The 12,692-nt window shown below is 55.3% G+C and overlaps 3 protein-coding genes across 3 annotated transcripts; 2 read left to right on the top strand and 1 right to left on the bottom strand.

Moving 5' to 3' along the window:
• Positions 1-2,821: 2,821 nt before the first annotated feature.
• HER10_EVM0002511 (60S ribosomal protein L33-A) lies at positions 2,822-4,345 on the top strand. Its single transcript, XM_035472218.1, has 5 exons — positions 2,822-2,970; positions 3,137-3,146; positions 3,311-3,406; positions 3,475-3,575; positions 3,646-4,345. Exons 1-5 carry the CDS (start codon positions 2,946-2,948, stop codon positions 3,741-3,743), a joined length of 330 nt encoding a protein of 109 aa, XP_035334725.1. The 5' UTR covers positions 2,822-2,945; the 3' UTR covers positions 3,744-4,345.
• Positions 4,346-5,595: 1,250 nt separating this feature from the next.
• HER10_EVM0006149 (uncharacterized protein) lies at positions 5,596-10,550 on the bottom strand (the record flags this gene model as incomplete). Its single annotated transcript, XM_035475742.1, has 6 exons — positions 5,596-7,194; positions 7,234-8,489; positions 8,640-9,049; positions 9,143-9,671; positions 9,725-10,379; positions 10,455-10,550. The coding sequence occupies 6 exons, from the start codon at positions 10,548-10,550 to the stop codon at positions 5,596-5,598; spliced, it is 4,545 nt and encodes a 1,514-aa protein (XP_035335000.1).
• Positions 10,551-11,220: 670 nt separating this feature from the next.
• Positions 11,221-12,593, top strand: HER10_EVM0000248 (proteasome subunit beta type-7). Its single transcript, XM_035470039.1, has 2 exons — positions 11,221-11,568; positions 11,708-12,593. Exons 1-2 carry the CDS (start codon positions 11,443-11,445, stop codon positions 12,392-12,394), a joined length of 813 nt encoding a protein of 270 aa, XP_035334562.1. The 5' UTR covers positions 11,221-11,442; the 3' UTR covers positions 12,395-12,593.
• The last annotated feature ends 99 nt before the right edge of the window (positions 12,594-12,692 follow it).

Here is a 12,692-nt window from a genome sequence, read left to right as displayed (position 1 = left end):
CTTGGACGGAGGAACAAGCTGTGTGGAGAGAGAGAGACAGAGAGAGACACAGCAAGAAGCTGAGAGCGCACGGAGACGGAGAGCGAGGATTAGTGAGCGAGCGGGCTCTCGTGGATTATTCTACAGGTTTTCGGTGCTTTTTTGCGAGAGGCAAGGGCTCCTCCGGCCCCCCTCGTTCAATGTCACCGGGATTTCTGTCTGCTCCTCGCCGACTTTGGGCGCGGGACTTGAACAGGGTTGATGTCAATGGAGGGGAAGAAAGGAGGGGCACCTTCTCGGTCTTGTCGACAAAATGTTGAGCGCTCCCGGAGATTCATACGTATTTATCGGTCTTAAGCTCCCCGGCCCATCAGCACTGATCACTGACGAGTGGTGACTGAGTAGCGACCATCCCAAGCATCCGTAGATCCCTCGACTCGACTCGGCTCAACCTTGCGGTATGTACGAATACCTAGTCATAGCTTCCTGGCATAGCTCCAGTGTGCACAGAGTCATTCACGCCCATGCCACCTTGGTTTGGTCCGGCGCGCTGACGGCATCAAAGACTAGACGGTGGGCAATTGGGTTCCCAGCACAAAGCCAATCCCTCCCACTAACTTGTAAGTGGACTGGCGAGTGTCTGTCTCTCTGCCGCATCTGAATTTCAGAGTCAGCGACTGCCCTGTCTTGGTTACATAGGTTCTGTAGAGCATTCATCGTGCAACATCAATGCAAGCGTCGCTTTTCTATTCCGCCGGTTCGGGACACCATTCTCTGAATCCTAAAGACCCAGGGCCCAGGGGCGAGTGAGAACAGCAGCAGGTACAGTACATGCCAGACCCCTGCCCGAAGAAAAGAAATAAAAAACATTCTCGAGCAGATCGGGTACCTCGACTGAAGAGGAGCTAAGGTGCCTCCGTATGCAAGCTGCAGCAGAAATGTTGGACCAACGCCTGTCAGAGCGCACCGGAGCTCCAGAAACACAAAACATCAGAGGAAAATGGGAAAACATTAAAAAAAGATTCAGAGCCCTGCCGCTGCAACTCTAGCCCACCACGGCACACTTTACTTCAATGCACCGCGCAGACGTGCGGGATTCGATGCTGGTGTACGTGCAATAAACCAACCCAACTCAGTCACCATGTCAACATGGCATCCACACATATGACCTCAGATAACCAGGGCCCTCAGAAAGGGTCCAACATCAGCAGAACTGCCCAGCATTGATGGTTGAACATTTGGATCTTGGCTTTGGCTCCATCTCCGGCCCCAGCTGATGCGGCGGTACTCCCAGTCCCTCTCTTCCAAACGCCGGACACCGCCGAGGCTCCCGATCGGACTTTGCTGCTTATGAGATCGGTCTGGGTAGCTGAGAAGCGAGGGCGGAATTCAGGAAAGCTGTGGAAAGCGTGGGTCACTAGCCTGTGTGAAACGGTGCTCCGTCAGGTAACGACAGACCTGTCACACTCTGGCCTGTATCGTCGCCGTGTCGGGCCCAGTTGCATTGGAGAGTCATATCTGTCGCTGCTGCAGGGCAGGCGGATATGCCTGTGGTGCATTTCCTTCTCTTCCCTTCTCTCCCCCTTCCCAGCCCTTCCCATCGCTCCGATGTTGTCACCGCGGGGTCTTCCAAGAAGGCTCCATGCCAGCTGCCATAACTCCATCCCGCTGCCGGTCCGGCCAATGCAACTGTGGCATGAAGCTCTACTACAGACCTGCTGGGCAATCGGCAGAGTTTGGCGGCCAGAAATTGCCGCAAGCCCACCCTTTGAGGCGTTCCAATCGTTGAAGCTGGCGGCTCAACCTGTGCCGGACATTTATTACCACGGCCGCCGCCAGGACATTTGGAAGCATCTCCGGAGTCGCTCTTGGGTTGGGCCCCCACGGTTCGGTCTTCGTCGGTTCTAATTCCAAAGGTCCGAAGTTCCTGGTAGGTTGCGTGGGATTATCCGTGGTCTGGTTGACGCTTCAATAGTGGAAGATGTTTGAGACATTTCCCGCATGACCATCAGACTTTGTCTCTCCCCTTTCCCCCCTTCCTCTTCTTCTTGTTTATACCAAAGAGACGCCGATCCAGTTCAGGAAATCCCGCGAGATTTTGGGACCTGGGTGGTGGTTTATACTTGGGACGTCGGACTGCTAGGAAAGGCCGCCCTGCAACTGTCTCACAACTCCGCGGTTTCGGCCGTCCAAGCTCCAACGGATGGCCTGAAATATTCTGGAACTCCGGTCGAGCCGCACATCTGTTTCCGAGTTTGCCATTCTCTATCGAAAGTTGAAAGTTGGTATAGGCCATCAGTTACGACCAACCTTCACCTTAGCAACTCCTCCCGGCAGCTGCCTGCGGGATGTAACCAGTGCTGGGCTGAGGAGCTCCGGTGAGGCTCACACATAAATGGACGTTGCGGTGCATCATTGCATTTGTCATTGACGGATTTTCTCCCGCAACTACAAAGTCTTATCCGCCGCGGCTGCAAGGCTTCGGGCGAATGAAGGTGCGAGGGAAGTCGGTGTGGGCTGAATAGCGGCAAAGACGCGTCCAGGCCAGACTGGGTCCCCGGGTCGGCAGCTGGGCGGGATTGACACCGAGTTGGCCGAGAAACACAAATCCATGAAATGGTAAATTTGGAAACGCCCGGACGGAACATGGAAGGATGGAAGGATGGAAGGCTGACTGCGCCTCACCTGTTGATTCAAGCCACAATAGATGGCTCACCTTATCTTATCTAAAAAAGGGATTGAAGTGAAGTGGGGTGGAGTCTGCACCTCACCTTAGTCATCTCACGTGCCTCCGCAGCCCTAATTGTGCGCCGACGAAATTCGAAATTGGCTATCGGCCCCCGTAGCGAACATACCGAAATCGCCAACCCACGACGAGCGCCCGGAGTATTAGTCCATCGACAATCCTCTGCCTTCCTTTCTCGAGTCCCTTTGGTTGGAGCGTCGACATACTAACCACCGCCAAAATGCCTTCGGAAGCCGGTCACAGATGTGAGTAATTCGATGTCCAATCCTCCTGCTGCAAAAGTTTGCATTGTCGAACAGAGCCGCGCATTGCCTTGAACCCTGTGAATAGGGTCAATCATCGCGCACTCTGAAGATATCACATTGTGGTGTTTCCATATTATGGAACTTGAACTGACATGATTCTCTGCAGTATACGTCAAGTAAGTTATACCCAATCGATTTTCTACCCATCGGAACCGACGACGCAACTCGTGGATCAATACGACTTCGCCCATCACCTGGACAAACGATGCCTCAGCGACCCGAACTTTGCGCGACGAAATGTACTTCAAAGCGAAAGAATCGAAACTAACAAGCATTTCAGGGGACGTCACCTCAGCTACCAGCGTAGCCGTCACGTCACCCACTCCAAGACGAGTCTGATCAAGATCGAGGGAGTTGACGACACCAACGCCGCCAAGTATGTCACCCTTTCCACGCCTTCCCCCTCACAACGCCCGACACGAACGGTGGCTAATATGAGAGCAGCTTCTACCTCGGCAAGAAGATCGCCTACGTCTACAAGGCCCAGAAGGAGATCCGCGGTTCCAAGATCCGCGTCATCTGGGGCAAGGTCACCCGCCCTCACGGTAAATACAGCCTCCTCCGATCGAACACTTCCCCCGCGAAACCGAGCTCCCAGCTAATACTAGGATATAGGCAACTCTGGCGTCGTCCGCGCCAAGTTCTCCAACCCCCTCCCCACCCGCTCTTTCGGCGCATCCGTTCGCGTGATGCTCTACCCCTCGTCGATTTAAAAAACGGACTCATCATCGGACGGAGTTGGTATTTGAGGATGGATTCTGAATTGGTTGCATCGGTCCAGGCAAGGGCAAGAGCACAGTGCCTTGCTTGCTAAAAAAAAGGCATCAAATCAAACTCGTCAAACAACCACGCATAAAGGGCGAAACGCACAACCCGCCGAGAACCCTCCCCCACCCTATTTTTTTCATCGAGACATGGGAATATGATTCTGCGTGATTCGACAAGAAGAATGGAAGAGACGTTTGTGTACGGGTCGCGAAGAGTAGCCATTATTGTCGGGGGCTCGAGGACGGGGAAATGAAAAAAAAATCAACAACTTGATGTTGCTGGCCGGCTACACAAACGCGATAACGACGAACGGTAGATCGGGCGGCATTAATGTCAGGTGTTTTCAAAAGACATGGCTCAGCGACGGTATTCAATGGTTTTTGCACAACTTCCATTCGGCTCCCTCTTCATAAGCTGCCCGCGGCTTGTCCCCAGTCCTAGTCCAAATGTCTTGCTGCGAAAGCAGTTCCAAAGCTTTCCGAGTCCCATTTTGCCCGTTTGTGCTGCATTGGATGTATTGCCACATGGATCGGTGACATGCTTCCAATACCTCTATGGAATGGTATCGACATACCTAGCCTATCTGGCTCTATCTATCATGTGGACTGTGCGATTCGTGGAAATCCGGGGAAAGAAAGCCTGCCCTAATCTATTGCCATGTTCCCTGACTTCGATATCCCGTCAATCATCCAGAGGTTATGGTTCATATGTGACTTACTTCCCAGACGGAGGTCTATTCCTCAGTCAACTTCACTATGCAGAGACCTCGTTGCAACGGAAGTGTCAAGGATATTCTCACTTGCGCCAGCAACCCTATTGTCCCAACGGTCTCAAGGGACACTCTTAAGAAGTGACGTCAAGGGCCTTTCACTGACACGAAGCGGATCCATGGGGGCCGCTCCCACCCCGTCCCGATATCCCGCAGCCGGGAAATCTTCCGTCCATCTTCGGCAGATTTACCGCTTCGGTACCACGAGATGGGGCCTCCGGCAGAGAGGGGTGATCGTTTTGAAGATCTCCGTCTAACTTGCAACCCCCCGACATATTCAGGATTGCGAGATATTCTCGGCGAGATATTCTCACAATTAAACAAATGAGCGCATTTGACTCGACTGTTGAGTATTCAGTCCTGAGTTGCATGAGCGCAAACAGTTTTTCCTTAGCCGAGGGAGTGAAAATCCGTGATATCCACATCATCGCCCGGTCCGTTGCTCCCATCCTCTTCCGGGGTTCAACGTAAAGGGGACTTTCTCTTTGTGACCTGTACAGCCGTAATATGCATATTTTTGATGAGGAGAAAAAAGCGAGAGAGAGAGGGCTCTCGGTAAGTTCATGACGACACGGAAGCTAGACGTTATGAAAAGTGTCGACAGATGTGTGTACGCGGCTTGGCGCTGCCACACATCCTCCGTACCTAGCTGTGTACGACACGGCTTCACAAATATGAGACTTTCCAAGAGAACTCAAAGTTGACCTTTGAAAGACGAGAGAGAACATAAGGGTTCTACGCAGGTCTTGTCATATTTCTCGTTTAGATAACCGGGCCAAGGTGAGAATGGCATTACCGAATGAGTATTGTATGTAAGGGTGATGCCCCCCACCCCCAGAGGATGAAGTAAAACAACTCACAATCTTCAAAAGAACTCGAGGATGAATGTTTGATTTTTGTACATTATGCCATACACTATCTCCGCTGCACTATTCCATATGCCCCGTGTTGCATTCCGAAACTCCTAAACCCGTGGAATGGGGGCCAACAAAGACACACTAGCCTCAGCACCCTTACCACAGAATCCATCATTCAATATCCTCCATCGCCCACGCGCTCACGCCCGCCCTCTCGACATTAGCCTTGAGCTTGTTCAGCACAGCCTGTCGCTTGGCCCGCTTCGCCATCAACTCCGACTTCTCCTCCCCGCTAAACCCGCTCAGCTTCTTGCGCGGAGGCGTGCCCGTGCCGCCGCGGCCGCCGTACGAGGCCACGGAGGACACCATCGAGTTGCGCAGGGTGCCGGGCGACGCCATCACGGCCGATCGCTCGGGCGAGAAGAGGACGGATCGGCTGTTTCTCTGGGGCGTGACCATCGGGGAGCCCTCGCGGCTGTTGACCGACGAGAAGCGGAGCTTGCGCATCTGGTTCTCGAGGACGTCGATGTCGCCGGATCGCTTCTCCACCATGCTGGTCATCTTGCCAATGGTCCGCATGACGGCCTCGACGGTAGGCATGTTGGAGTTGCCCTTTCCAGATGCGCTGTTCGCGGCGGCGATTCTGGTCTTCAGGATCGTCAAGGCCTCCTCGGCTTCGGCAAGAAGCTTGGTGAAGTTTGTGTATTCGCGACGCAGCTCGTTCTGCTGACTTGCCTGCTCGGTACTCAGAGGCAGAGAGCGGCTGATGTCGGCTTGGTCGGGGTCCGTCTTCACCATAATGATCTTCTTAAGATCATCTTGCTTTGATCGGAGGCGAGACATTTCGCGGGCGAGCTCGTTGCATGCCTCAAGCTTCTCTTCAACGTCGTGAACACGACCATCCTCGAGATCCTGAGCCAAGGATCTGTCAACGACTTCTCCGAGCTCATCAATCTCGCAGAGAACCCAGCTGTCTGGGTTCTCGAGGTCTTGCTTGCGTCGGCCTCCGGCCTTGAATCCGATGTCGTGCCCCATGAGAAAGCTAGCAAGAGAGCGAGCATTCAGACCAAGTGTGTCGATCATCGAGTTGATGTCGCGATACACTGCCTCCACCTGGGCCGGGATGGTCTCCTTAGCCGACGGCACAACGTTTGAGTGAGCGATGAAGTCATCCAGCTTTAGTGTGGGTTCGATCTTGGAAGCAAGAATCTTCTGAATCTCATCATCCTCCTCGTCCTCCAGTGCCCTGGTCTCCTCAGCCTGCCGCCTTTGGCGCGCAAGTCTTTGCTGAGCAATGAAGTGATCATCGTTGGATTTGTTCCCGACAATGGATGACCCCATCTGCGAAGGCTGCTTTTTCTGGGCTGCAAGGATCTGAGATGCCATACCCGGGGCACTAACCGAACGAGCAGACTCCTGGCGCATGATGCGGCCTGGCACAGCGCCACGGACTGGGCTGGGAGAGCGAGGGCTGGTTTGGGACGGTCGGGGGAACATGGGAGCATTGCGGCTCAGATCACCAAACAGCGATGCCCTCGGTCTCTCTTCCTCCGTCCGTGGAACGGAGTAGGTGCTGCTGCTAACACCACCGAAAGAGCTTTGCGGGGTCATGCCTGCCGTAGGGGTCATCGCCGTCATGGATGGGCTTTGGTCCTTGGAGACAATGACGCCGCTGCCCTCAGACTCATCATCGTCGTCCTCATCCTCAAGATCGGTGTCATGCTCACTATCAGGCACAGTCGGAATGGAGGGGAAGACAGGCTCCTTGGGCTTAGTGAGGAAGTCTGGCGGCAACGGAGCATCGTCTACTGCAGGTGTCGTGTTCTGAGGGGTAGACGACCACGTTGCCGACGACAAAGATTGCTTGGGCATCTTGAGGAAGTCCGGAGCCGCAGCAGGTGCAGTAGATTTCGGCCGTTCAAGCTCCTCGGGCGAGGACTGGTCGTCTGCTGGCAAAGGAAGCGCCGCCGAAGGCGTGGCAGACACTGCGGTCTTGCCAGGCTTGGGCGTGAGGAAGTCGGGTGGGAGAGGAGCTTCGTCGGCCGGAGTAGTGCTTCCCTGTGGCTTTGAAGGCTTGAGGAAATCAGGCGGTAGCGGAGCAGCGCTGGCTGCCTTCGTTGACGTTGCCTTTGGCGTAGTAAGGAAATCGGGAGGCAGAGGCGCATTGTCCACTTGAGGTGAAGCCTTACTTCCACCGTCTGAAGGAACATTTCCGGTGCCCGAAGAAGACGAGGAATCACCAAGAGGATATGAGTTTTTGCTTGTCGTATCAGGGGGAAGAGGAGTGCTGGACTCGGTCTTGACCTCTGGTGTCTTCTCTGCCGGCTTCGCAGAACCAAATAAACCTCCAGTCGCTGGCTGAGAAGGGAATCCAAACAAGCCGCTCTTGGGGGCTGATGTTGAAGTCGGTGGGAAACCAAATTTGGAAGGCGCTGGAGTCTCTTTCGGCGTTGTGGATTGGCCAAGGCTGAAGACCGATTTCGGCTTTGGTGTCTCTTCGTTCGATTCTGTGGTCATCTCTTTAGGAGGAGTCTTCGTCACGGCGCTTCCGAGTGCAGAGCCGAAGTTGCTGCCAAACAGAGAGGATCCGCCAGGGGTAGAAGGCTTCTCATCATCGTCCTTGGCAGAGGGATCTGCCTCGAAGGTGGTTCCCAACTTGAAAGGCTGGCTGAAGGGATTGCTAGTCGCCGGTCCAGTCGAGCTCGGAGGAGGGAACGCGGTATCCTTAGAAGCCGTGCCCAATTGACCCCCAGAGCCGAATGGACTTGACGAAGGCTTGCTGGAGAAAACACTACCACCCTCGTTGCCCTTATTCGCAAGGGAACCAAAGCCACCAGAGCTAGCAAAGCTAGAGAATCCCCCAGACGCAGGTGCAGGTTTGGCTGCTGATCCACCGCCAAACACACTCTTATTCTCGGATGTTCCGAAGCTACTAGGCTGGCCGAACGCCGGTGACGCAGACGTGTTCGCACCAGACGCTCCGCCCGACGCCCATGGAGAGGACTTCTGTCCAAGCGATGACGACTGACCAAAACCGACTGATGAAGGCTGGCCAAACGCCGGACCTGATGAGGAAGCAGCTGGTGTCCCAAAGGCGCTGCCACTGCCGAACGCTGACTTGGGTGCAGCCAATGGCGTAGCAGAGGGGGTCCCGAAGGCGCTTCCGCTACCAAACGTCGACTTGGGTGCATCCGATGAAGCAGCGGAAGGAGCACCAAAGGTACTACCACTGCCAAACGCTGATTTGTTTGTAGCTGGAGTTGTGGCGGAAGGGCTTCCGAAAGAGCCGCCAGTGCCGAACGCTGATTTTGTTGCGGAGGCCTGAGCAAAAGGAGAGCCTGATGTAGCTGAGCTGCCACCAAAGGGGCTACCGCTGCCAAACGTAGAACCAGAGGCTGCGGGAGCGGCGGAAGACGTCGTCGCAGCGCCCCATGGTGAAGCCTTAGATCCTAGGGCTGACGAGCCACCAAATGTAGGGATCTTGGATCCACTGGAACCAAACGGTGAGGCCTTTTGGCCTGAGCCCAAGGCAGATGATGAACCGAAGGCTGGGGTGCTCGAAGGAGCGCCAAATGCTGATGTGTTCGGAGCCGGGGCCGGTGCCGGTGCTGCTGCTGGTGTCGAGCTCGATGCGCCGGCAGGGGGCGCGGAAGTATCAAGCGCGGCCATGCCAGGGTATGTCGTGCCCTGCCTGATGGAGTCCTCGTAGATAATCCACCATGAACTGAGAACACCCTCATTGTTCAGCACCCACAAACCCGGCACTGGGCCGGGAGAATCCTCAATCTCTTCATCGGCGGGCAATGGCTTGTATACCTTGTCCTTGGCTGAGAGATCAAGGGCAACACCGATGGGGATGGTGTTCTCATAGCTGTCATTCATGGGCAGAGAGGCACGTTTCGAGTCATCGGCCAGTTCTGTTGTGGTAAAGACGCCGGCAGTGTCGACTGGATGATCAGATGTCAGGGGTGACTTTGCCCTGCTGAGGAGGCCGATGTCTGGGGAGACGGTTGATGCCACGATGAGGAGATCTGAAAGGTTAGGAGGGAATTCCTTGAGCCTCAATATTGAGTGGTGAGGCGGCTTTTCGGCGCCAAACGGGTCGACAGGGTCGTTCAACTTTTGGAAAGTGAAATCTGATGGCAGCTTTCTTGTAATGAGATGGTATACTGAACTTGGCGGGGACTCCGAAGTTGATGTGTGGATGGCGAGGAAGAGGTGATTTTCCAGCCAAGTCAGAGACGATACTGTAGTCAATTAGTTCAGCATAGTTGCGCGTTTCGCCAGCTCGAGAACCTACCGTGAGCAGCCGACACGTTTGGTGGCCGTGGGATCTCGCCCTTGGCCTCACCCTCAGGGGTCATTTGGAAAATGGTTCCGTCCGCCAAGCCCGCCACCAGCTGCTTTCCTTTCGTGCTCCAGCTTATGCAGCTAACCTGTGCTTTCAGAGCATTGCTGACTGACCTCTCCTTCAGGTTCGCCATGTGCAAGTTGCCGTTATTCGTCACAATGGCGCACAGTTCCGCCTTCTCGATCGTGGGGTTCGGGAAGAGCGCCCTCAAAGTTTCGCCGTTCGTCGCAAGCTCGAACGCAGCTTTCGTGGCACCCTGGAGCAGGCTTTCGACTTCGTATACCGCGAGACCGCCTCCGCTCTCGGCTGAGAGGATCAGGTAGTTCTCGTCGGCGCTGAAGGCGAGCTGCGACACCCTCATAGGCATGGGCAGCTTGCCCTGCGGCTGGAACGCGCGGACATCGGAATCGCCTTCCTTTTCGCCCTCGAAGCCCTTGCGCACGGAGTCGGTCGAGGTGATGGTGATACCGTCGGGTCCGGCGGCGGCGACGAGGCCTCGGCGGGAGGCGATGCTGATGAGCGAGGCGGTATCGGCGGGCGGCGGGGACCAGGCGGATGTGAGTCGGAGCTTCGCGTCGCCTGCAATCGACTTGAAACCAAGCGCCTGAATAGATTTACATGGTGAGCCTCGAACTTTCAAAAGACAGCGGCATCGACGGTGTCGGTGACCAGATCTCACCTCGGTCTGGATCACCTCCAGCTCGGGGCCTTGATTCAGTCCTCCTCCTCCTCCTCCGGCCGTGGCATTTCCTTGGTTCGCGAAGCTGAAAGCCATGACTGTTGCGACGTGACCGGCTCGTGGAGGGAGGACGTGTAAGTCAGGGTTGTCCTTCGCATTCGCTGGAGGGGTCGCGTTTGTTGATAAGAGTTTTCCGCTTGTGCTTCTTTTCTTTTTCGTCTTCTTGTTGCCCCTCTTCTATTTCTTGCTGTTGTTAGGGTGCTTCGCGCTGCACTCAGCTTGGGGGGTGTTGTTGCTTGAGCCACGAGGTTTGGCTATGTTGCTGCTGTCGCAACCGGCAGCTATGGGATAAAGAGAAGGAAAAAAGCTGGATGAAGCTTGGCTAATCGCCTCAATTTTGGAAGGAAATGAGTATTATGACGTCCCACACGTGGAAACGCGATGCAATTGGGTGCAAAGCAGAGAGACAGGCACCAGTCGAGATGCGTAAAAGAATCTTGCACCTTTTGCTGGTCCTTTGGCCTGGGACTTTTTTTGAGGAATGGCTACCTAAAAATTCCCAGCTCTTTGCTTGGCCCATCCCCCCGTTCCCCGGCCGGTCGCCTGCCAATCCCTCCAAATGTTCGAGTCACGTGCGATGAGCTTCGGTTTAGCTCAGATCTGGGGCTCTCTCTGTCCAATCACTGCTGCCCCTGGCAAGCTCCGTCGAATGTCAGGGTGCCTTGCAGGCGTGCAGGAGCTCCCAGGCCCCCCCAAACAGCGGCAACGACCATCGAAGGCAGCTTTTAGCCTCGTCATCCAGCTCTACCTTACCATTTACCGCGTCCACCTTCAACCTCACTCGATCCCCACCTCATCTCTCGACGACTTCTCCCCGAACCCAACTTCGACGGCCACGACTGACGACCACAAACTTTCTGAACGAATTCGACGGTTTTTTAGACACGTAGGATAGCGACCGGGGTTTCCAGACAAGGCAGCAGCAACAATGCCCGGCTTCGACTTCTCAAACTACAACCGCAATGCGGCCCTCCACGCCCGAGGTGTCCCCCTCCCCAAGGCGACGAGCACAGGTACCACCATCGTAGGATGCATATTCGACGGCGGTGTTGTGGTCAGTAATCCCCATTCGATTCACGTCTTTGAGCAACGATGGCAACCTTTGGGATTCGCCTGGTTCCCCCCCTCTTTCCCATCTTGATAGCATCCCTCGCCTTCAACCGCAGCAGCTAACAGAGCGAGGTGCACTCTAGATTGCCGCCGATACAAGAGCAACCTCCGGTCCCATCGTCGCCGACAAGAACTGCGAAAAGCTGCACTACATCGCCCCCCAGATTTGGTGTGCAGGAGCCGGTACCGCCGCCGACACCGAGTTCACCACGGCAATCATATCCTCCAACCTCGAGCTACACGCCCTCTCCACGGGCCGCAAGCCCCGCGTCGTCACCTGCATGACCATGCTCAAGCAGCACCTCTTCCAGTACCAGGGCCACATTGGCGCCTACCTCGTCGTCGCCGGCGTCGACCCCACGGGAACCCACCTCTTCACCGTCCACGCCCACGGTTCCACCGATAAGCTCCCCTACGTCACCATGGGCTCCGGCTCCCTAGCCGCCATGTCCGTCTTCGAGACCCAGTGGAAGCCGTCCCTGACCCAGGACGAGGCCGTCAAACTCGCCAGCGATGCCATCCAGGCCGGTATCTTTAACGATCTCGGCTCCGGAAGCAACGTCGACGTCGCCATCATCACAAAGGACAAGACCACCCTCAAGCGCGGCTTCGTCAAGCCCAACGAGCGTAGCGCTAAGCTCAAGAGCTACGCCTTCCAGAAGGGCACCACGGCCGTGCTCAATGAGAAGATTATCAAGAAGAACGAGATTGGCCGTTACGTTAGCGTAACGGAGGTGCCGGCCGGTGAAGCGATGGAGGTTGATACCTAGATGCATGATGTTTACGAGGCAACCGGAGGTGGGGGGGTTCTTGAGACGTGCTAAATGAAGTACTCCCATATCGGGAAGATTCTGTACCAATACAATGATGGCAATAGACGAGACTGACGCAACCCGTTTCCCCCAAAAGTGCCAACTCTCCATCACTATTTTGGCATGGAACAGCATCGATGGTTTACTCAAAAGGGGCTTTAATAGCCGCTGTCTGTGGATGCTTCCACAAAGCTTTGGTCAGCATCCACTACTCTTGACATAGTACGGCCATTCGACCTCTTGCTAGCAGTTCATA

This window comes from Colletotrichum scovillei, assembly GCF_011075155.1.
Source record: "Colletotrichum scovillei strain TJNH1 chromosome Unknown Contig00004, whole genome shotgun sequence".
In the NCBI taxonomy this organism is placed as follows: Eukaryota; Fungi; Ascomycota; class Sordariomycetes; order Glomerellales; family Glomerellaceae; genus Colletotrichum; species Colletotrichum scovillei.
This window is presented reverse-complemented; position numbering and strand designations above follow the sequence as displayed.

Coding starts and splice junctions, on each gene's coding strand:
- HER10_EVM0002511 (XM_035472218.1), top strand. CDS start 2,946: ATGCCTTCGGAAGCCGGTCACAGAT. Junction 3,407..3,474: donor GACGACACCAACGCCGCCAA/GTATGTCACCCT, acceptor ATATGAGAGCAG/CTTCTACCTCGGCAAGAAGA. Junction 3,576..3,645: donor CAAGGTCACCCGCCCTCACG/GTAAATACAGCC, acceptor ACTAGGATATAG/GCAACTCTGGCGTCGTCCGC.
- HER10_EVM0000248 (XM_035470039.1), top strand. CDS start 11,443: ATGCCCGGCTTCGACTTCTCAAACTACAACCGCAATGCGGCCCTCCAC. Junction 11,569..11,707: donor TATTCGACGGCGGTGTTGTG/GTCAGTAATCCC, acceptor GGTGCACTCTAG/ATTGCCGCCGATACAAGAGC.